This window comes from Gigantopelta aegis, chromosome 10 (genome assembly GCF_016097555.1).
Source record: "Gigantopelta aegis isolate Gae_Host chromosome 10, Gae_host_genome, whole genome shotgun sequence".
Classification (NCBI taxonomy): domain Eukaryota; kingdom Metazoa; phylum Mollusca; class Gastropoda; order Neomphalida; family Peltospiridae; genus Gigantopelta; species Gigantopelta aegis.
The window spans coordinates 3054859-3079566 of record NC_054708.1 but is presented as its reverse complement, the minus strand read 5'-3'; the positions used below and the strand labels follow the sequence as shown (position 1 = coordinate 3079566).

At 38.0% G+C, this 24708-nt stretch overlaps 2 protein-coding genes across 4 annotated transcripts in view; one reads left to right on the top strand and one right to left on the bottom strand.

Moving 5' to 3' along the window:
• The window catches only part of LOC121383355 (formin-binding protein 1-like), an 82700-nt gene that overhangs the window by 40339 nt on the left and 17653 nt on the right, over window positions 1–24708 (bottom strand). For all 3 annotated transcript variants that reach the window (XM_041513334.1, XM_041513335.1, XM_041513336.1), the window contains exons 3-4: window positions 4157–4207; window positions 1585–1732 (exon numbers count right to left, since the gene is read on the bottom strand). In XM_041513334.1, the coding sequence (XP_041369268.1) occupies window positions 1585–1732; window positions 4157–4207 (199 nt within the window). The remainder of the gene's footprint in view (window positions 1–1584; window positions 1733–4156; window positions 4208–24708) is intronic.
• Window positions 20283–21865, top strand: LOC121383356. Its single transcript, XM_041513337.1, has one exon. It carries the CDS (start codon window positions 20440–20442, stop codon window positions 21349–21351), a length of 912 nt encoding a protein of 303 aa, XP_041369271.1. The 5' UTR covers window positions 20283–20439; the 3' UTR covers window positions 21352–21865.

Genomic DNA, 24708 nt, shown 5'->3' with positions numbered 1-24708 from the left:
ATGTCTAAATTCTAGAGTTGTGAGTATTCAGAAATGCATTTCATGTTATTATAAAACAAATTAAAGATCAATATTTCAGTGGTTTTGAGGTAAACTGTTCTGAGACCAGCATTTTGAATTTAATTGGTGTGTGATTACTTTGGACACATATTTTAGGTACGTTTATCGTCTTGAGTTTGGTGCAATCTAAAGCTCAGGTTGGGTATAATTTTGATTAGTACTTTAGTGTATAACAAAGCTATCCAGTAACCTGCATAAAGTGTTACTATAAGGGACCACATAACAGCAAACTCTAACCCTAACCCAAGTACACACATGTATCAGTAGATCGTACCTGTGAACCGACCGAGTGTTATATTTACATTTCACTGAAGTATGAAGTACACACGTGTGTATCAGTTGTGGGTGGTATCAAATTCTGAATACTTGATAACTTCCACTTGCTGACTAACACAGTAACCCAATATACTGGAATAAACCATCCTAATGAATTCAGCCTCCCCAGCCCTACCATCCACTTAAAATGTGTGCACAGTTGTACCCAAAATACAGAGTAAAGTTAAAAAGTTAAAGTTTGTTTTGTTTAACACCACTAGAGCACATTGCTTTATTAATCATCGGGTATTGGATGTCAACCATTTGGTAATTTTAATATATAGGCTTAGTGAAGAAAACTGCTACATTTGTTTTCATTTCTAGCAAGGAATCTTTTATATACACCATCCCACAGACACGATAGGCCATACCACGGCCTTAGATATACCAGTTGTAGAGCACTGGCTGGAATGAGAAACAGCCCAATGGGTCCACCGACAGGGATCGATCCTAGATCGACCATGCATCAGGTGATTGCTTTACCAATGGGTAACGTCCAGCCCCTCGAAATATTCAGTATCAATTGATAGGACGTAACTTGTTTTGTTGTGTGAATGTTTGTGAAGTTGTAATCACACATATACACGTTTATTCTACATACAACAATAGCAATTAAGAAAATGGCCACATAAAATGGCATTCCCCATCATTCGAAATAAGCACTTGTCTGTTTGTCTTGACAAGTAAAAATCTGCTCGTACAAACAAAATGTACCTCAGTGGGTGTCCAATAGACCAAGTCAAAATGTACAATGCAGTTTCATTTTGATCAATCAAAAACATCATCCTTGTACTTAAATAAAACATGATTAAATTGGACAAGTGAAAATATTGTCGGACAAGTAGATTTCTAGATGTACTTGTCCGGTGAACTAGTGAAAAATTATCTTATTTCTATCACTGATTCCATACAGCAGTTTGATGGTAAATGTGTAAGAGAGGAGTTTAATTTGTCAGTATTACATTAATAAAGTTCCATGACAAAATAAATGGTGTAAATAAATTGAAAACACGGTGTCTATCTCCACGGCATTGTCGATTATTTAAAGCTATCTTAGCACTATGAAATCATAAAACTATCGAAACCCATGACGTCACTATGGCATGTACTTTAGTGACATCATAGCCTACGATCGATTTACGATTTTGTAGCACCTAGATAGCTTTGAAAATATGGGCCCAGGGTTGTACGTAAGACTTTGTGTGAAACCTTTCTTCTCTCCTGCTTCAACTCTGAGATGAGGACATGCAGCTCCTTGGAGACCGTCCCCTGGAGATTCTCGGCTATCACTTCATGCTGGCCCGCCAAGTCATGCAGCTCTTTTATCATGTCCACAAACGCCTTCGCCCACGAAAACCTGCAAGTTAATCGCTCAATAAATACACTTATTACCTATATATGCAGGGTTCCTGTCAGAAATTAATTTGAGGGTACAGAATAGAAACAAAACAGATCATAAGTGACTCTACTAAGTAATTATCAGTTTGAAATCTTTTGAAATTGGACACTGGTTTTCATGTACTTCGAAAAACTTAAAACAGCGGTTCTCCTAATATAATCTTTAAAAAAATTATTAAAATGTATCCATTAATTTCCACGATTTTTGGGGAACGTAATTTTACTCTTTGTATCCTCTGGCAGAAACCCTGATATGGCTAAATATATCTTGGTTCATATCAAAGTGTTATATCCCATTAGACCGTCAAGTGGAATGCAATACTTTGATGTCACACGATGACATCATCAACTGGTGCACTATAACCCTACTGGAACGTCAAACAAATGAATTCAGTGATATAAATTAAAACTGATTATGGGTGATACATGTAGGATATTAAACTCACTATCAGTTTGAGAAATAATTTTCATTTTCACTCACAAAAGCTCATGACAACTTAAATTTTTATTTCACTCAGGACATAAACATAAGGCAAAATGGAAGCCCATTTAATATCTTATAAGTTCAAAACAGTCCCACATAAATAGTTACTATTAAACCTAGGGACTATCCAGTTTGAATACTGATTAGCAACTACTATTTAATGTTAAACAATTGTGTAGAGGTCTCTGAAACTAGACAAGCTAATAAAAATGTGATGCTGAACAAAATATCCCTAGCATTATTAGTGAAATCATTTACAACTACCTATATATAAATACTTGACCCCAGATTACTCACCCCAAAAAAGTTTAATAATCATTCTAAAAATGTCTTGTAAGTTAATCCACAATTTCAACTTTAAGAATGTTAAAAAAACAGAAAGAAAGAAAGAAAGAGTATAAATAATTAAGTGTGTCATATGGATTACAGCAAACAAAGCTTGTTTAAGGTTGGCCTTTGAGTTGGAGCCAATTAGTTTTGTACACACCTACTTTATCAACATAACTATGCTGAAAAATGTCTTTTCACCCTGCTACACTCCGTGGTCGCACAGAGTAAACCATTAACTGTGTGGACAAATGTTGAGGCCAAATAAACTGGTTGTTTCACAACTGTTAATCATATATTTCTGTCAGTGTTAAGACAGCTGCGTTGTAACAATCCTCAATGTAAAGCATAATTCACTTAAAATTACTGGCTTCTAAAAAACCCCAGATCTATGTATTATTTGTAAAACCACGACAAAATATGTGTTATCTGTTATTTCACTTAAACTTGCCAATAACACCCGAGGCCTGAAATTTGCAAAAAACATATTTCCAATACCTTAGTTAACCCACTGCATGAAAAACTTTGGTTGCAGATTTTCATTTATTTTTAACTGGATATTCATGCTTAAAAAAATTCAGTCATCTTCTACACACATTTTCGTGCTTATATCCAATTAAGGACAGTCAGTTAATGGCTAGTTGTTGGTCTTGGATACACACCTCAGATATATAGGCTGTCTGTCCAGGTCAGTGGGTTAATCGTTAGTTGTAACAGCACTGGCATAGTGAGTATTTTATACTGGGAGGGTTGCCACACCCACACAAACCCCCATCCTAATTAAGATATGATATGATTTTCATCCTTGGACCCCACCCAATTCCGCTCCAGCTCCATCAACAACTCCTGTAACTGTCTATGGCAAATTTTTTCGGTGTGGACTATATTCAATTTTTTTTCCTCAGCATGTTTTTTGCCACAGATATTTTTTTTACTGCAGGCGTTACATTGACAATTAGTGATTTATGTAAGAGAAATCCAAGTAGACCATGCACTTCCTCATTGGGCCATTAGAACTCATTCTGGGTAGTAGCCGCTACTGGGATGTGAACCCTGTACCTTACCACTAAACCATCGATGCCAGTTAAGGTTCTATAAAAAAATCTTACAGAATAAAGTATCCCCCCAAATTGATAGCCAATAATGTTTACAGGTAACCTGGGGCTAGGAAGGAAGTGAAATGCAATCAATTAGTTGTCACAGCTTGCTTTTCATTCAATTAGTATATCACAGCCCAGGAGTAGCCATCCATAAAGCGATTACTTGAAAGCAGCTGATGATGAATGACGGACATACCGTAACAGTGGAATCTCTCGCCCAGGGAACGAAGTACATAAATCAAGTAGTGGAGTAGGAGCACGATGCTTAACCCTGGTAACATCCAGTGTTTGTTTTGTGAACTGTATGACAGTAACTCTCTAAACACACGTTGTAATGGGGCTATGACAAATAACACGTTGTGTCAATATAATACATGTTTCTTCGTGCCCTTGACTTTAAAAAGAAACAAAAAACAAAACAAAACAAAAACAAACAAAAAACAGTAAAAATTACTGCATTTGTTTAACTTACTGGTACTCATTTTCTTCTTTCTTTTTTGGTTGAAAATTTTTCACTAATCTCCTACAAGGAAAAAAAGAAAGAAAGGAGTTTTAAAAGTATATCAACACAGTATTCCTCGACAACCAAATACACTAAATTCTCAATAGACAATAGCTAATTTATAGTTTGTCACAAGCCCACTTCAAATATCATGGCAACAAAATATGTCCAAAGAAGAAAATGTAGAAAACTTGACAGGATTGTTAAAATATACACAGTAAATTATGACGTTTTCATAAAGTCTAAAAAGACAGAAACATTTTCTAAAACTGCTAAAAGTTGGAAATCCTGAAAAACAAATTCTGAACATTATATGCATTATAATCAGAATGGCTGATTGTGTGTTAATGTTATACATGTTTTATTATGAATGGCTAATTGCGTGTTACTGTTATACATGTTTTATTATGAATGGCTAATTGCGTGTTACTGTTATACATGTTTTATTATGAATGGCTAATTGCGTGTTACTGTTATACATGTTTTATTATGAATGGCTAATTGCGTGTTACTGTTATACATGTTTTATTATGAATGGCTAATTGCGTGTTAATGTTATACATGTTTTATTATGAATGGCTAATTGCGTGTTATTGTTATACATGTTTTATTATGAATAATTGCATGTTATACATGTTTTATTATGAATGGCTAATTGCGTGTTTGTTATACATGTGAATTAATGCGTGTTATTGTTATACATGTTTTATTATGAATGGCTAATTGCGTGTAATGTTATACATTATGAATGGCTGTTATTGTGTGTTAATTGCGTGTTAATGTTATACATGTTTTATTATGAATGGCTAATTGCGTGTTAATGTTATACATGTTTTATTATGAATGGCTAATTGTGTGTTACTGTTATACATGTTTTATTATGAATGGCTAATTGCGTGTTAATGTTATACATGTTTTATTATGAATGGCTAATTGCGTGTTATTGTTATACATGTTTTATTATGAATGGCTAATTGCGTGTTAATGTTATACATGTTTTATTATGAATGGCTAATTGCGTGTTAATGTTATACATGTTTTATTATGAATGGCTAATTGCGTGTTATTGTTATACATGTTTTATTATGAATGGCTAATTGCGTGTTAATGTTATACATGTTTTATTATGAATGGCTAATTGCGTGTTAATGTTATACATGTTATATTATGAATGGCTAATTGCGTGTTACTGTTATACATGTTATATTATGAATGGCTAATTGCGTGTTAATGTTATACATGTTTTATTATGAATGGCTAATTGCGTGTTATTGTTACAAGTTATATCCTGAAAGTCTTGTTATACATATTAGTTTTGTGTACCAATGATAAGTGTTAAAATTCAGACAATATCAAACTAGTATTTGACTTTTTAATAAACCAATTGTTTGCTATAAATGTGTCTGTCATACTCAGTTTAACCGGTTTTCTACTTGTTCCATGTGTACTGAAGGTAATACCATGTGTTCTGAAGGTCATACAACAGCTGAGTACAGTCTCTAGTTTACTGATACTTGTGTTTTTCTGAACACTATAGTCAAACCAACTAAACAGCGACCACAATAAAGCAGCAACCTGGCTTAGGACATTCTCTTACTAACCTTCCCATCAGTTCATGTAGTGCAAATTAACCTGTGTAAAGCAATCACTTGTCCTAACAATCCACCTACTGTTGCTAATATAGGTGGCCGTTTATTACAGGTTTCACTGTATCTCTGCAGGAAATGTATTAAAACAGTGTCAGCTGAGGTTACTCCTTTAAAATGTGTGGTGAAAACCATTAGTGTTTTCATCGGCACTGTGACTAACTTGCAGCTAGATCAATACTAGGTATATGCAGTAACGTGATGGGTTTCACTACACACCATTCATGTCAAACATAACTGCTCAGAGAATTTTATTGTTCAGATCCTTCTTCAAATAAGTTGTCCATTCTCCGACTGGGTTTTTACCGTCACAACCAGAACACTGTAACTAGTATATCAAGGGCCATGGTATGTGCTGTCCTGTATGGGATGATGCATATAAAAGATCCCTTGCTATTAATGGAAAACTGTAGCAGGTTTTCTCTCTAAAACTATATATGTCAGATTTACCAAATATCTGACATCCAATAGTTGATGATTGATAAATCAATGTGCTCTAGTGGTGTCATTAAACAAAACAAACTTTAACTTTCATTACCATGTGATTACAACAAAATTCTGGTCCCATGTTTTATTAAAATAGATAGCAGTAAATACACATTGTGTACACCTCACCAACAATCGTGTCAACAGATATTTTCACATACACAAAGTAGGTCAAGTGTGACTGATGATTTAGATCAAATGTGGTAAATCTGCCTCCAGGCCATGCAGTCAGAAAACATCTGCTGTCATCAGACACTCACTGCTTTAACACTAGGTATGATATTAGAAATATCTACAGGTTTGTTAAATTGGAAACACACACCCTCCTACACCCCCATCCCCCCTTCTAAAAAAACAACAAAAAATCCACCAAAAAAATGCAACAATAGAAAAAAATAGAAAAAAGAGACAAAGCCTCCAACACCCTCCTCCCAAAAAACAACAAAAACAAATAAAACCTGTCACCCATTCTCCCCTTCCTCTCCACCCCCTACAGTACCCCCAATTTTTTATTTAAAAAACCCCCAATAATAATAAATAAATAATGCCTTAAAGAACTAAATCACTGGGTGCCATTTTTATGATTTGTATTACAACTAAAGAATTTATATTATATATAAAGGTTGTCCTCAGTGGTAATTTAATTAACACTGAATACTCTATTCCTTGCAGAGTTTGACACACAATAACCGATGTATTTTTCGTGCTGGGGTGTTGTTAAACATTCATTCATTCATTCATTCTATTCTTTGCATACTATAGCTACTATACACTACACATAGACAGTTTACTGTACACTACAGCAAATTCCCACACTATTCCAATGGATAAATCACGTTCCTGTTTTATATATACTGAACAAAAAAAGAAACTTCCGATTTGTACATATAGTATTTGTTGTGTTAAAGAATTCATTGTGTAATGAAATTATATAGGTATTAGCCTTGAGCTATATTATCAGGATTCATGAATTTTATCGATTATTTTTGCACTGTTAATCGTCGACGTGAAATTCAATTTGAACGTGCATGCATGGTTCGACATGTCCCGTGTAGTATTCGGTCAATTTGTTTTACTTGTCTTACTGACATTGTTGTCAAGTGAACGAAAACACTTCAAAATTTGTAAAAAAAAATAATGTTTTTTACATTGTAGCATTTTTAGTATGCCAAGAATACCCAATAATTTACGCGAACATTCGATTAGCATGCTTGATGCTAGTATATCGACAGAAGACGCTGCAAGGCATGTTGGGAGTTCTTGTCGAGCGATACGAAATCTTGGCATAAGATTTCGGACGACAGGAAGCACCAACGACTTGCCACGTCGTGGACGTCCGCGTGTTACAACGCATGGTCAAGACCACTATATCATGAACACGCATTTGCGCAATCGATTCCAAACTGCCACTGCTGCTAACACACCTGGTCTTCATAATAACCGAATCAGTGGGCAAACTGTTCGTAATCGTCTGCGGGAGAACGGTTTACATGCACGACGTCCTTACGTCGGATGCGTTTTAACGCAACATCATCGTCTAAATCGTCTTAATTGGGCACGTTGGATACAGCGACGCTGGAATACCGTTCTTTTTTCGGATGAATCCAGATTTTCTTTACAACGTGGAGATGGCAGGGTGCGCATCTACCGTAGAAGAAATGAACGCTATGCTGACTGTTGTGTTCTTGAACGATATCATTTCGGGGTGGGGGTTGTGTCATGGTCTGGGCAGCCATTGCCCATGGTTTTCGTTCACCACTAATCGTCATTGATGGCAATTTAAATGCTCAACGTTACCGCGATGACATTCTCGCTCATCACATCATTCCTCTGTTCCATAACAACGCCAACATCTCGATTTTTCAGCATGATAATGCCACCTCTCATACAGCTAGAGACACTGTAAATTTTCTTAGGACAAATAACATTGATTTCATTGATGACTGGCCCGCTAAAAGTCCTGATCTCAACCCCATCGAGCATGTCTGGGATAGTCTGGACAGACGATTGAGGCGTCGTCCCAACCCACCCGCTAACGTCAACGAACTTCGTCAAGCGCTCATTCAGGAATGGAACAATATTCCACAGGCAGAAATTAACACTTTAGTTAATTCTATGCACCTGCGATGCACTGCAGTGGTCAATTCAAGAGGTGGTCATACCCGTTATTAAGTGGGTGGGTTTTTTTTTAACCCCTACCACACTTGGTCAAAATTTCTCCCAGTTTCTGTTAACCTATGGCCATGATTTTTGCACCAAACGATGAATCATGGAACACTCTTTAAACGCATATATAACAATTATTCCCCCGGTTTGTTTTCATCAAGTTATGTTCAAGCAAAGTTAGCGGAAGTTTCTTACTTTGTTCAGTATATATACATATAAACCACAGGTATTTCTGCTTATAGATCTGCCTAGTGCATAAAAAACAATCTTGTCAGCGACTGCCAATCTGTCATCAGACACCTATGACTAATCTACAACAACAAAATATGTGTATCTGTCTAGCTCACGTGACTAGTAAACTAGTTTCAAGCATGTCTTCGATCACTTCAAATCTTCATTAAACAATTTACCATATGCTATTTGCTGGACAATTTTAGCTTGTTCTATTTTAAAGTTTGTTTTGTTTAACACCACCACTTGAGCACATTGATTTATTTGATAATTTTTTGACAGTCTTAGAAAGGAAACCCGCTACATTTTTCCATTAGTAGTAAGGGATCTTTTATATGCAGGATAGCACATACCAGTCTTTGGTGTAACAGTCGTGGTGCACTGGCTAGAGTGAGAAATAGCCCAATAGGGATCATTCCTAAACGGACTGCATATTAGGCGAGCTCTTTACCTCTGGGCTACCCCTGCAGAAATAGTAGAATGCTGTATATTCATTTAAACCACCACTTCTATATATTTTATGCAATTATAATTTTGCTTTAGTAAAACTATACATGTATATTTATCCTGTAATCACTGTATGTATTATCAAGATATGATGACTGAATACATTTATATTTGTTTGATCACCGCCCAAAAATATAGCTTTGTGGGATGGAATTATTTTTTACACTAGTTATGATCAACAAAAGACTGTCGTATTGTTCAAAGTTACTTACTCTTTTGTTATTCATTGTTTTCATTTTAAAAAACCTGTTTGAAGACCATTTTTGACTGTTTTGTTCTGGTGTAGGCGAAAAGGCATAAATTAAAGAACTGCTCAGGTTGAATGGCCTATGCCACCTGTCAGATTCATGGCATTTGCCATTGTAACCGGTGCAGGATAAAGCCAATACCGTAAGGCAGTATCCAGTTATTCTCTATGTATTAACAACAAACAAAAGTGCATATTTTTAAGTGAAACATTTAGTTTATCTATTTATGGTGAATGAATGACACCACAGCACAAAGAAAACATCAGTTATTGAGTGTTGTACATAAAAATAAAAATAAAACTAAATTTATTCAATGAATGTAAAAAAAAGAGTCTTTATGAGAAGTACAGTTACGACATAAAAACAAGTTGACCAATAGCTAGTCATCTGTCAATAATAATCCTTGTTTCTCTCTAACATGATAAAAACAACAACCAGTAAGTAGTATGAAAAATACAATAGTTATGTGGTAAGTTTTGTTGTTATAACAAATAATACATAATGGGTGTACATCAACTTTAAAACTGGAAGTGGTGTGAAAACACATGTTTGTCCCACATCACTGTGACCTACTCTCTGGGTGGCTGAAGGCTGGAGGTCAGAGTATGACAATTGTTGTGAGGTTACCACACATAAACTTGGGTCACCTCAAGGTGTAGGGAATACAATTGGTAACAACACATGTAACATATCTTCTTTTGCTAAATCATATTCAGGATACAGATTTTCGAAGCTATCTTAGCACTAGATATCATAATACCATTGTGGGCTCTAATGTCACTACGACACATGCCATAAACTATGACAATTTATGATATCTTAGTTCTAAGATAGCTTCAAAAACATAAAGTACGGTAAATCTGTGATATCACTGATGTTTAGTGCAAATCTGGGTAAGGTTGAAAATATGAGCATGGAGCTTTTTGAAAACATTTAACAGCATTATTTATATTTTAAAAATCATCATTTGTTATAACTAAAACCAATTTGAGAAAAAGTCAGGTATCATTAAAATCTCTGCTGGTGATGATTTATTAAAACACACATATAACAAGGCTCGAATTTGGCAGGCGGCAATTGCCGCTCAAAGCGCACAAAATGCTTTCCAAAAAAACGTTTCACAAGCAGGTTTTGCTTTCCATCTGGTTTCTAAAATTTGTTTCCGGTATATCCCAGAATTCGCGTTTGTCGCGCGTTTTCCGCATTTCAAATGAAGAACTTAAAATATTTAAAACATTGCTATATTTGTATCGACATCGTAGACGCGGCCATGTTACATTGGTGCGCACACCAATAATGGGAGAATTATCTACCAACAACATTCTCGAAACTCATTCGGATCACATCGGCCGATTACGGTTTTTCAAATCCAAGTTCAGCGACAGCGAGTAATGCAAACGTCCTGAGCTATGTGGACTGGTTCTCGGACTGGTCATTCGGTTTAACATGTAGCGTAAAAACTAGTCTAGCCAACATTAGGAAACAACTACTGGTTGAACTTACGCTTATTTATCGATGGAATCAGCCGAGAAGTTCCGAGTGTCGCGACTTTCAAAAACGACTACAATTTTAGAGACTACCATCGACCAAGCTACTTTAGAACTTATTACAATCATGGCCGCGGTGGCCAAAAAAGCTACCGTCGAGAAATGGGCAAGTACACACGCAAACTGGTTAGAATTTGAATGCGACGAAAAAGGTTCTGTGACGATTATTTCATGCAAAATTTGTAAATTGATGAAAAGAAGAATTTGTGGGTTGCGAAACTATAGTGCTAAATACGTTGACGGTACTAACAATATTAAATTGGACATGGTTAAAAAAATATGGCGCATCTGATCAACATTTGCTTGCCGTAAAGTTACACACCAGTTCACAGGTTGAAGCTGCATCTTCTTCGTCATATAACATAAAGTCTGCTTTTAAAATTCAAGACAAAACTAACTTGGACCAAGTCCGGAAATTGTTGAGAACAGCATTTTTCATTGCCAAGGAAGAGTTACCCTTTTCTTTATTTCCTAATATTTTGGAGCTGCAAAAAATACATGGAGTTCAACTTGGTCAGGGGTATTCTTACGACAAAGCTTGCGGTGATTTTGTGGACTGCATAGAGGAAGTGGCAATGAATGACCTTAATAAATGTTTGGCCAATTCTGATTACTTCAGCGTTTTAATTGATGGATCCACAGACAGCAGTACCACAGAGAGAGAAAGTGTTTTCATATTATTCATGGAGAATGGAATCACGAAAATAAAATTCTTAAGGTAGGTTGTTCAATGAAACCAACTGAGGACATTAGGCCAAGTAAAATAATATTAGCTAAGTCCATTTTTACCTCCATTAAAAAAAAAAAAAAAATGAAAAAAAAATGTTCTGGGCTATGTATTGATTAATAGTAAGGGTGTTATACACAGCCTTACACAAATTGTTCTGGGCTATGTATTGATTAATAGTACGGGTGTTATACACAGCCTTACACAAATTGTTCTGGGATATGTATTGATTAATAGTAAGGGTGTTATACACAGCCTTACACAAATTGTTCTGGGCTATGTATTGATTAATAGTACGGGTGTTATACACAGCCTTACACAAATTGTTCTGGGCGGGCGTTATACACAGCCTTACACAAATTGTTCTGGGCTATGTATTGATTAATAGTACGGGTGTTATACACAGCCTTACACAAATTGTTCTGGGCTATGTATTGATTAATAGTACGGGTGTTATACACAGCCTTACACAAATTGTTCTGGGCTATGTATTGATTAATAGTACGGGTGTTATACACAGCCTTACACAAATTGATCTGGGCTATGTATTGATTAATAGTACGGGTGTTATACACAGCCTTACACAAATTGTTCTGGGCTATGTATTGATTAATAGTAAGGGCGTTATACACAGCCTTACACAAATTGATCTGGGCTATGTATTGATTAATAGTACGGGTGTTATACACAGCCTTACACAAATTGTTCTGGGCTATGTATTGATTAATAGTACGGGTGTTATACACAGCCTTACACAAATTGTTCTGGGCTATGTATTGATTAATAGTACGGGCGTTATACACAGCCTTACACAAATTGTTCTGGGCTATGTATTGATTAATAGTACGGGCGTTATACACAGCCTTACACAAATTGTTCTGGGCTATGTATTGATTAATAGTACGGGCGTTATACACAGCCTTACACAAATTGTTCTGGGCTATGTATTGATTAATAGTAAGGGCGTTATACACAGCCTTACACAAATTGTTCTGGGCTATGTATTGATTAATAGTACGGGTGTTATACACAGCCTTACACAAATTGTTCTGGGCTATGTATTGATTAATAGTACGGGTGTTATACACAGCCTTACACAAATTGTTCTGGGCTATGTATTGATTAATAGTATGGGTGTTATACACAGCCTTACACAAATTGTTCTGGGCTATGTATGGATTAATAGTACGGGTGTTATACACAGCCTTACACAAATTGTTCTGGGCTATGTATTGATTAATAGTACGGGTGTTATACACAGCCTTACACAAATTGTTCTGGGCTATGTATTGATTAATAGTACGGGTGTTATACACAGCCTTACACAAATTGAGGGCTGGAGGGGAATTTTAACATGCTCAGACCAATCTAATATAATTTGTTTACTTGGCTTTGTTTGTATATAGTTAGGACAAAACAGTATGTGTTTTGCTTGCATCGTTAGTTTATAATAAAATTTTATTTCATGTTTAATATAATATTTCTATCAGTAAATGTGAAGAAAATAGATCATTTAGTTAACATATTAAATAATACTTGGTATGAATGTGTAAATATAATATACTACTCAAAAGAATTTAAGGGTCAAAAATTTATAACCAAATAAGTTTCAGAGTGTATTAGATTGATGATGTAAACTACACCAAAAATTTAATTTATGGTTCCATATTTACAAAACCCCACAAATAAACATCACTGTATACAAGAAAGTCACATGACATGCTGTCAAAGTTGAAGGTTGTCAAACATGGATTTTACACATTAGAACATTCGTTTAATAGTGTGTGAATCCACCCCTGGCGCGAATACACTCGACACATCGTTGCCTCATGCTGTTGATCAGACGTCTGAAGAACTCTTGGGGAATGGCCTGCCACTCTGCCATAAGAAGTTGACCCAGATCATGAAGGTTGGCCGGAGGGGCATGGTTATTCCGAACTCTCCTGCGTAATTCGTCCCAGGCGTTCTCTATTGGGGCCAAGTCAGGCGAATATGCTGGCCAATCCATCCTGGCGATACCTTGTTGTCTGAGAAAGTCCATTACCATCCTGGCGCGGTGGGGTCTGGCATTGTCATCCTGCAGAACTGCCCCGCCGCCAATCTGCTGAAGGCCTGGGAAAACCAACGGCCGGATAATCTCATTCAGATAGCGGATTCCATTCAGATTGCCATCCACCACATAGAGGGGGGTCCTGTGGTGGATAGAGATGCCGCCCCACACCATGACGCTGACACCACCGAACCGGTGACGTTGTCTAACGTTAACGTCAGCGAAGCGCTCCCCAGGACGTCTGTAGACACGAACCCGACCGTCGTTGAACTGGAGACTAAACCTGGACTCATCAGTGAACATCACTCGACCCCACTGAACACGTTGCCACCGCAGATGAAGCGTGCACCAGTGACGTCTGGCCGTTCTGTGACGTGGTAGGAGTGGTGGTCGAACAGCCTGGCGACGGCAGCGTAGATTATTGGCTCTCAGACGATTGCGTATGGTTTGATCAGACACTCGAGTTCCAGTCGCAGTCAGCAGATTGTCACGTAATCGGCGTGCAGTGGTTGTGCGTTGACGTAGAGCCATATTGGTGATGTAGCGGTCCTCTCTATTTGTAGTGCTTCGGGGTCTTCCCGAACGTGGATGATTTCGAACAGAATTCGTTGCTTGGTACCGTTGCCAGTCGGCCAACGACACTCTGACTGACACCAAGTCTCAGAGCAACATTTCTTTGCGTATTGCCATCCTGAAGCCAAGCAATAGCCCTTCCTCGATCTTCGATAGTCAGTTGAAGTCGTACCATTGTCGAATTTGGAGTGTGCACCGTACACGAACGCAAGCTCCAATTATACGGAAATTCAGCATTGGGAACACGGAATACACGTGCAAAGCGTGCAAATGAAGCGCTTTGTGAAAAAGCAAGTTATGGGCACTTAGCAGACCTTTCGCTTTCGCCCTAATTTACGTGCAAATGTAAGCATGTTTTTGCCATTAGAACTAGTTGACAGTGTCAATGACAGTGGATTTTAATTCATTTATGGGTTGCTTAGACCCACTTTCGTCAAAATGGAACAATACCATGCGTGACATTATGGTCTAGCTAATATAATTGACATTCAGAAAATAATGTCGAAAATATCGTCTGACCCTTAAATTCTTTTGAGTAGTATATATGATGAAAAGAAAATACTAGTTTACTGTTTATGCCGACATCAAATATTAAATCGCATGATATGTATAATAGTTTACTTTGTCAGGGTTTTTGTCACAGGGTATGGAAGGTAAATTTATGTAGACTAAAACTTTAGAAATTAAGATATATTTTTATAATTTTTACTTGGAATTAGTGTTTCGAAATGTATAAAATGCAGTTAGCAATTCAAATCCAAACTACCTGGTAATTAGGGCATTTGTGATCTGTTTTTTGTGTGGGTTTTTTTTAAGTACCCTCAAATTATTTTATATGCATAAAGCCTCATGGTGCCACATATAATTATCATTTCAGTCTTGAAAGTGCTCCATCCAGTGATGCCGCTGGAGTGATTACGGCATTGGAGTCGGCTTTACAGCGAACTGGTCTCACCAACTGGAAATCAAAATGTGTTGGTCTTGGATGCGATGGTGCCTCAGTAAACCTTGGCGTAAGGAATGTTGTCGTTGCAAAACTGAGAGAAGCTGGAATTCCCTGGCTTGTAGGGATTCACTGTTACAAACATAGGCTTGAACTGGCACTTAAAGATTCACTGAAAGGCACATACTTTGATAAGGTGATTGAAAAATGTTTCCTTCATTCCGTGTCACTGAAATATGAAAAGGGGTGGGATCTTTCTCAGTGGTAGAGTGTATGCCCAAGTTCTTGAGTTTTTTCCAATTCTAGCCACTCCCACACAACTGGTAAATCAAAGGCTTTGGTGTGTGCTGTCTTGTCTGGATATAAAGGATCACATGTTAGCAGTAGGCTATATGGCAAAATTGGGTTTTCTCTTAAAATCTAGACTGTTAGTTTATAAAACAGAAAATAGTTTCTAGTTAAAAAATGTGCTGAGGTATTGTTAAACATTCTTTTTCTTTAAATATCAGGAATTATTTTTAAAGAATAAGAAAGTTTGTCCAACATTGTCTCCATGAAATTCAAATACTGCATAATAAATAATTTAACAATTTACCAAAATTACACCAATTGTTACCCATTATATATATATAAATTTATACTGATTTATACAGTATCGTGTAACACAGTATATGACATTTACATACTTGATTTATTTTGTTTTATGATTAATTATGTTTTTATTCTCTCTCCAACAGATCCAGGAAATTCTAGATTTTTTGTATAAGATGTACCAAAACTCTCCAAAAAAGCTGAGGGAGCTGAGGGAACTCAGTTTAATGATGGATTCTAATGCAGCCAAACCTTCAAAATGTTATGGTACCCGCTGGGTTGGGCACAAGTTAAGTGCATTAAAAAAAGTCCAACAGTGTTACTCAGTTTATGTCACTCATTTAGAACAACTGATAGAGGATCCAGTATCAAAATCCAAACTAGCTGACAAAGCAAAATACAAAAGTTACATCAGGTTAATGAAATCCCACCACTTTGTGTATTACATGCACTTATTTCTTGACTTACTTTCACCCTTCAACACACTGTCTCTAATTTTGCAGAAACAAGAACTGAATTTATCACAGACAGTAATAGCTATAGATAATCTGTATGACAGATTAGACAGAATGACAGGTGAGATTAAAGACAGTCAAAATACAGAAGGCAGTGTTAATGATGATCAAGGTGGTACTACTATGAAATCACCCGATGAGGAAAACCGAATGAAAAGGCAGGTGTCTACACCCTATCTGCTGGAGTTCAAGACCAATTTCATCGAGAAAGGTGTAGAATTAAGCGGAGCAAAACACGAACCTGTAAATGTTTTGGAAATTATTAGTCTTGCTAAGAAATGTGTCAAAGAAAGATTTTTCAGTGGAGATATGCAAGGTACTGTTATTAGAAATGCTTCAGAAATCTTGAATATACAGGCATGGCCATCATGCTCAACAGCTTTGGCAATGTTTGGCAACAACAGTGTTTTATCACTATTCAATCATTTCCAGCTGCTTTTGCTTCCAAATTTTGATGAACCTGAAACTGAAATTGATGCACTGGATCAATTTCAAAACTTGAAAATGGCCATTACTAAACAATTCAAACACCAGGTTGTGTCTACCTGCTCTGTCACTGAAGTGTGGCAGCAAATTCTTACTAGTCAAGAATTAGCCAAAATGTACCCTGTCATTATCCATCTTATTAAGCTCCTTTCAGTCTTGCCAATATCAAATGCTGTTGTGGAAAGAATGTTTTCCACTATGAACAGAGTTGTCACTGTTGATAGGAGTAGTTTGGGAAATTCGAGGATCTCTGCTCTTGTCAGAATAAGTGCAGATAGTCCAGACTTGAACCAGTTTGATGTTGAACCAGCACTCACAAAATGGATGGAAAAGAAAAACAGAAGAGGCAGTTACCAAACTAAAAGAAATGTGGATGATGAAGGGGCTCAAAAGTTGAAGAGAAAGAAAGCTGAAGGAGAGAGTGAGTCTGAGAGTGATACTGACATTCAATAATCTGTCACTGTCTCAGGGTAATAAACCTATAAACCAGGTACATAATTTGTTTGGACTCTTTATTTTGTATAGATTTAATAAAATAAGTGTAAAATAACAGCAATACCTGTGCTCTAGAACTGCTTCTCAAATTCAAACATTTACCTCCCAATTAAAATTTGAAAAGCAAAGATTGCCTCCCAATCAAAAAAATTAATTTCGAGCATTGCATATAAGTAAATATAGCTGCTGTCGGATAAGCCATACACTTGATACAGTGCAACCCACTTATTTGCATACCGCTTAATAGAATAGACCTGCTATAAACATAGGAAGTCCCTGCACCGTTCCGTTTACATAGCCGCTTGTACAAAAACACCTGGATAATCGACTACCTGTTATTAACATATCCCGCTTATTGTCATAGCAAAAACACTGAATTCCACGTGCCAAACACAGTTAATTGATTAACTGGTGGCTTATCTGCCAACTGGCCTTGAATAACAAGTTGTATTGTTTTAAGCCAAGACCGCACCGTGATCATGCTGAATACATTGCCGCAAGTATAATAGCAGGCATGACTGTTTACACCTGTAGCGGAAGCGATCACTCTCGATTAATTAAAACCTTTATTGTGAGGAGGGAAACTAACATATGCGATAGATATCGTTATCTCCCTATCTGCTCAAGTGTCTTGTTTAAATTAGATATTTATTACTTAACAAACAACACTTACATAATGAGTAGACCTATCATATCGGTTGCGCAGTCTGTGTAATGAACGTGTTAGACCCAACGCACGCAATGCATTCATTACGAAAATGAGTGTGAAACGAAAACGAACTGATTTGTCTCTCTCCCAAAAAATAGGTGTTATCGAAGAGCTTGATAAAAATGTTTCTCAATCTGACATTGCTAGACGTTTGGGAATTTCAGTCCCAGGTTTCACGCATAGCGGCAAAGAAATCCAAAATCTGTTTGCAGTGGGAACGGAATGAAAATCCGGACAGAAAAAGACGTCGTACCGGAAAAGATGCCGATGTAGAAACAGCTTTAAAAACATGGTTTACAGAAGCTCGCAGTCACGATGTTCCACTTTCAGGACCAATTTTGGAAGAAAAAGCAAAGAAACTGGCTGAAACGCTGAATAAAGCTGATTTCAAACCAACAAATGGGTGGCTATGCAGATAGAAGGAAAGAAACTGCATAGTTTACAAAAAAGCTCATGGAGAGAAAAAAGATGCAGATTTGCCAGCCGCAGACAATTGGGTGAAAGAACAACTTCCAAAATTGCTTGAAGGGTACAGTCCAGACGATGTGTACAATGCCGATGAGACTGGAATATATTTCCGAGAAATTCCAGAGGGCACCTTAACTTACAAAAGTGAAAAATTAAGTGGTGGGAAAAAACAGAAAGAAAGAATTACAGCTCGTCGCCTGTAACATGTCTGGGACAGATAAAAGACGCTTAATGGCGATAGGGAAAAGTAAAAACCCACGCTGTTTTCGTGGAGTAACAGACATTCCTGTTAATTATCAAAGCAACGCAAATGCATGGATGACGGGGGTCTTATTTAGACAGTGGTGTTGTGATTTGGACAAAGACATGCGAAAAGAAAAGAGAAAAATTGTCTTAATTGTCGACAACTGTTCTGCGCACCCAGAAGATGCTGATGCAAAGCTAAAAAAATTGAAACTTATTTTTCTGCCTCCCAACACTACATCATGCATCCAGCCGTGTGACCAAGGGATCATTCGCAACCTGAAGTATTTCTACAGACAACAGATCGTGAATCGCATTGTGACGGAAGTTGACAGTGGTCAAGACAAAAAGACCAATACGTTTGTAAAGAAAATCACGGTTTTAGATGCAATACATATGCTGAACAAATCATGGGGTCAAGTGAAAAAAGCAACATTAGTGAACTGTTATCGGAAAGCCGGATTCCAGTCAGCTTATTTTAACAGTGGAAATGAAGAAACAACGTCGAGTGACATTACACCGCCAGACGGAATCGACCAATTAGAGTTTGACACGTATGTGACCGTTGACAATAACCTTCAATGTTTTGGAATGCGAGCCGACGAGGAGATTTGTGCCGATGTTTTGCAGGCTAAACCGTGTGAGCTTGAAGTGCCAGAAGATAGCAATGATGATGATGATGACGATGACGATGACGAACCTGTGCTTACTGCATCCGGTGCACTGATGGGAGTAAAGGCACTGAGACGATATTTGGAGTGTCATGGTGCGCTGAACTGTGACATTTTTTATGCATTTGAAACACATTCAGGAAACTGTTAGAAATTCAGTCAGCCAGAAGAAAATAAATGACTTTTTTAGCAAGTAGTAAACGTGCAAGCAATATATTAACCCCATGTAGTTGTAAAATACATTGTTTATTACATGTACAAACGTTTTATTGATGTTTTGTTTTTCTTTATACATGCATATGTACTTGTAACTTCGTAATAAAATTGTCGGGTTTGTTTACAAGAGTTACTTCCCTTGAATTTATTACGGCCCGGCTTTTAGCATAGCCCGGATATTAACATTTTTTTTATTGGGCAATTAGGGTATGCAGTTAAGCGGGTTTCACTGTACCAACACTGTCTTACTAGTGAAAAGAACCGACACAAGTCTATGTTTTTTTCAGGTCTGCCTGCTACTTGGGGCATGTGATGATGGGGTGTACAACTTAAAACACATGTCCTGTATTAGCTGGTCAATTAGCACCACTGATATCCTGTCAGGTACACAGCAGTGACCCGAGCACACCATCTGCTGAGAAGGCCGCCTCAGCCGGCAGCATGCAATATGCAGTAAGTGACCACACTGCACGCCTCAGCTCCTTTTACCCCACTGTGACGAATGGAAGCAACTAAAACAGCAAGTCAGCTTTGATTACCAAAGCACTAGGCCAGACACATGGGTTCAATTTTCACCAGTCTGAATAATAAAACACAGCCAGTCAGTTTAGGACACACAGTCAGCCAAGACACTGGTCTGGTAACAAATAAACACAAGACGTTAATTTTCAGACATAACCAGCAACAAACTGGTGTGGATACATATAAGAAAGGGACAGCTTATTGCATGGCACCATGAACGGTGTAGTGTTTTCGGTGACGTTGATCATCTGTGGAGGACTGTTAAACGTAAGACGTGTCATTGCAGCCGAAGACACCCACCAATGTGAACCGGTTGAAGTTCCGATGTGTAAGGGTCTGGTTGGGTACAACATGACGCGGATGCCCAACCAATACGGCCACCAGAACCAGAATGAAGTCTACTGGGCCTTGCAGCCCTGGTGGCCATACATGGACATTGGCTGTTCTCCCAACCTGAGGCTCCTCTTGTGTGGGATGTACCTACCCAAGTGTACCCCAGGCTCGTCGGACGTGCAGATCCCATGCAAGGAGACATGTCGAAGGGCCAAGAACGCGTGTGCAGTCGACCTCAGACGCCAAGGTCGCCCGTGGGTCAACTACGGTTTCCGATGCCCCAACCTGCTCTCGGAGAGATCCCGCCGTTGCATACCTCCGGCCAAGGAGCGGAAGAAGAAGCGTCGCCTGCAGTACGTGATCTGCCAGAAGAACACCCTGTCGATATGTGCCAACAACAAGGCTCCGTACACATTCGGCTCGGTGCCCAACATGTTCCTGCAGTCGTCGGTGCGGGAGATGGAGAAGGAGCTGCGGCAGTACAAGCCGCTCATCGCGTCTGGCTGCTCCGACCACCTCAGCTTCTTCCTGTGCGGCACATACATGCCGTACTGCACGCGTCAGACCAGGCAGGAGGTTCCCTTCGTGGTGCCGTGCCGCGAGCTCTGTCAGGAGGTGTACCGCGCCTGCATCAGCACCTACACGCAGCAGCGCAACGGCATGCCCTGGCCCGGCAAGTTCCACTGCCACCGGTTCCCGTCCTACGTAGAGTCACACTCCAACAGTAACAACTCCATCCCGTGTACCATGCAGCCATATGCGATCCCTGTACAGGGGCACACAGAGGGATAAGTATATCAAGACGCATTAAAAAGAAATAGAGGGATAAACTTGTACATCAAGACAGATTAAATAAAAAGGAATACAAAAAGCTATAGCAAAGACGGAGATACTCCTCATTTGAAGAAAACAAGACCAATGTTTGTGTGCAGTGCAGTTTTGTGAATATCGGTTTTGTTACAGAATAAATGCACTATTTGTGTTTACATTTTAGTGAGAGAGAGAAGCAAGATCTGTAAGTCTTTTCACAGTATACTTTACAAAATGTATTGTTTTGGTTATATAATCAATGAAATGTTTATGCTATTGTTAGACCAGGAATGTACACAGTTTTCTCGACAACAAAACTCCAACAATGCTAAGTAGACCAAACTGTTTTACTTTGAAATTTACCAGGAATGTACTGAGTTCTCTCAACGACAAATCTCCAACAATAGACCAACTGTTTTTCTCGGAAATTTGTTGGAGAGCACTGATCATGTTATATTAAAATATTATTTTTGGAAAAATACAGCAATTAAAATTATTTTGTGTTGACTTAGTGTTTTTACCACAAATAAATAGCTAATAATATTAATACTAGTATTATAACTACTCGTACCTGTTCTGAAATCCATATTTAAAAGTAAAACATCCCTGTCCTGGATGGAAGAGCATAAGCCAACACCTGTGCCCACGACAGGTGTGCACTACAACAGCTTGCTCTGAAAGTGCACGTTAAGCCCTATGACCTGACCTAAGTAAAGCAATATTACGCTTCAACTTATTAACTATTTTGTATCTTTTTCCTTTATGTCCATGTGAAAACATGCCCAAACCCCAGCACATTTTCATGAATTCTAGACCGTATCTAAAATAGAGGAACTATTACAGTTAACATTTTCCTGACACAATCGATTATATATAATATATGGATTTTTTACAATGGACCATCGTAATTGCCAAATGGATCAGTTTTCGATTATCATTGATCATTGGATCATCACTGGCCTTCAGGTCCCCATTGAACCATCAACACCGATTATGGGTGGAACCCAGTGCCGGGACGTGAACCCAGTGCCTGGACGTGAACCCAGTGCCTGGACGTGAACCCAGTGCCGGGACGTGAACCCAGTGCCGGGACGTGAACCCAGTGCCTGGACGTGAACCCAGTGCTAAGGTCAGCGTGTAGACTGATAACAGGCTCACTGACATATCACTGAACAGGACCGATCAGGATACAATTCAGTGGTACAGTGCTCCATTATCAGCATGGCGGCACTGTAAGTGTGTTTGTGTGTGATAAGTTGTTGTACACTGTAAGTGTGCTCGTGTGTGACAAGTTGTACACTGTAAGTGTGCTCGTGTGTGATAAGTTGTACACTCTAAGTGTGCTTGTGTGTGATAAGTTGTAGTGTAAGTGTGCTTGTGTGTGATAAGTTGTACAGTGTAACTGCTTGTGTGTGATAAGTTGTACACTGTAAGTGTGCTTGTGTGTGATAAGTTGTACAGTGTAAGTGTGCTTGTGTGTGATAAGTTGTACAGTGTAAGTGTGCTTGTGTATGATAAGTTGTACAGTGTTAGTGTGCTTGTGTATGATAAGTTGTACAGTGTAAGTGTGCTTGTGTGTGATAAGTTGTACAGTGTAAGTGTGCTTGTGTATGATAAGTTGTACAGTGTTAGTGTGCTTGTGTGTGATAAGTTGTACAGTGTAAGTGTGCTTGTGTGTGATAAGTTGTACAGTGTAAGTGTGCTTGTATATGATAAGTTGTACAGTGTTAGTGTGCTTGTGTATGATAAGTTGTACAGTGTTAGTGTGCTTGTGTGTGATAAGTTGTACAGTGTTAGTGTGCTTGTGTGTGATAAGTTGTACAGTGTTAGTGTGCTTGTGTATGATAAGTTGTACAGTGTTAGTGTGCTTGTGTATGATAAGTTGTACAGTGTTAGTGTGCTTGTGTGTGATAAGTTGTACAGTGTTAGTGTGCTTGTGTGTGATAAGTTGTACATGTATAATCTGTAGGGCTGCACTTAAGTGTGCTTGTGTGTGATAAGTTGTACACTGTAAGTGTGCTTGTGTGTGATAAGTTGGAGTGTAAGTGTGCTTGTGTGTGATCAGCTGTACAGTGTAAGTGTGCTTGTGTGTGATAAGTTGTACAGTGTAAGTGTGCTTGTGTGTGATAAGTTGTACAGTGTAAGTGTGCTTGTGTGTGATAAGTTGTACAGTGTAAGTGTGCTTGTGTGTGATAAGTTATACAGTGTGCTTGTGTATGATAAGTTGTACATGTATACATGTATAATCTGTAGGGCTGCACTGTTAGTGTGCTTGTGTATGATAAGTTGTACACTGTAAATGTGCTTGTGTATGATAAGTTGTAGTATATATATGAATAGTCTCCAGGTCAGTTGTGTCCAGTGTGTTGGTGTATACACAGTTGTGTACATCCCACAGATATCACACAGCACACAGCTGGCATTCCCACTGCAGTGTGACTTACACAATAGATGGCTATCGGCCAACAATAAGAAGGAAGTCAAGTGGCTGAATACAAAATATGTACACACCTTGAGGTGAAAAACATAAAATGCTGAAAATATCCCAGACATTTCACTGAAATAACTAAGTGTAAAAACAGATCTTACAAAGAGCATGTAAATCCAGTACTGAAGCTGTGGAGTAACTTGTGAAGTGACATTCATGTGTAATATATATACCAATACATGTATTTAAAAAACATATATGCACAATTCTGCACCAACCCCCCCCCCCCCCCCCCACACAATTAAACAAGAGGCCTATCAGACCAGAAAGATAAATTTTATCGCTAGTAGACACTAATTTATTAATTTGTACAGACAATCTTAGAACATCCATGTGTTAAACTTAAGACTTAAATTTTCAATTTAAAAATTAAAAAAAAAATTTTTCCACCAGATCAATTAAAAAAAAAAAAAAATTCCACCAGATCTATTAGTTAGTAGAAAGTATTTCAGAACATCGTTGCACCAAATTTCAGAACAACCAACTCAAAACTCTATGAGAAGACAGACGTCAAAGGAAAAGTTGATGGACGGACAAATCAGTATTACTATTAGTAAAGCTAGCAACTATTTACTGGTTTTACGGTCAGTCTCCTACCTAAAACTTCACTTGGACAAAACCTATGCAGGCACGGCGGAAGCAAGATGACATTGGGGGGCTGACTGAGATCGAGGGTGCAAAGCAAAGTTTCTAATATTTTTGATTCAGAATTACTTAGGGTGCTAAAGCCCTCCCAGCACACTGCTCCATCGTGTCTGCTATGTTGAACTTTTTTAAAATTAGAATATAAACCAAGCCAAAACACCCTCACCTTAGCAGAAAAAGTGACAAAAACCTACACATTTTTAAAA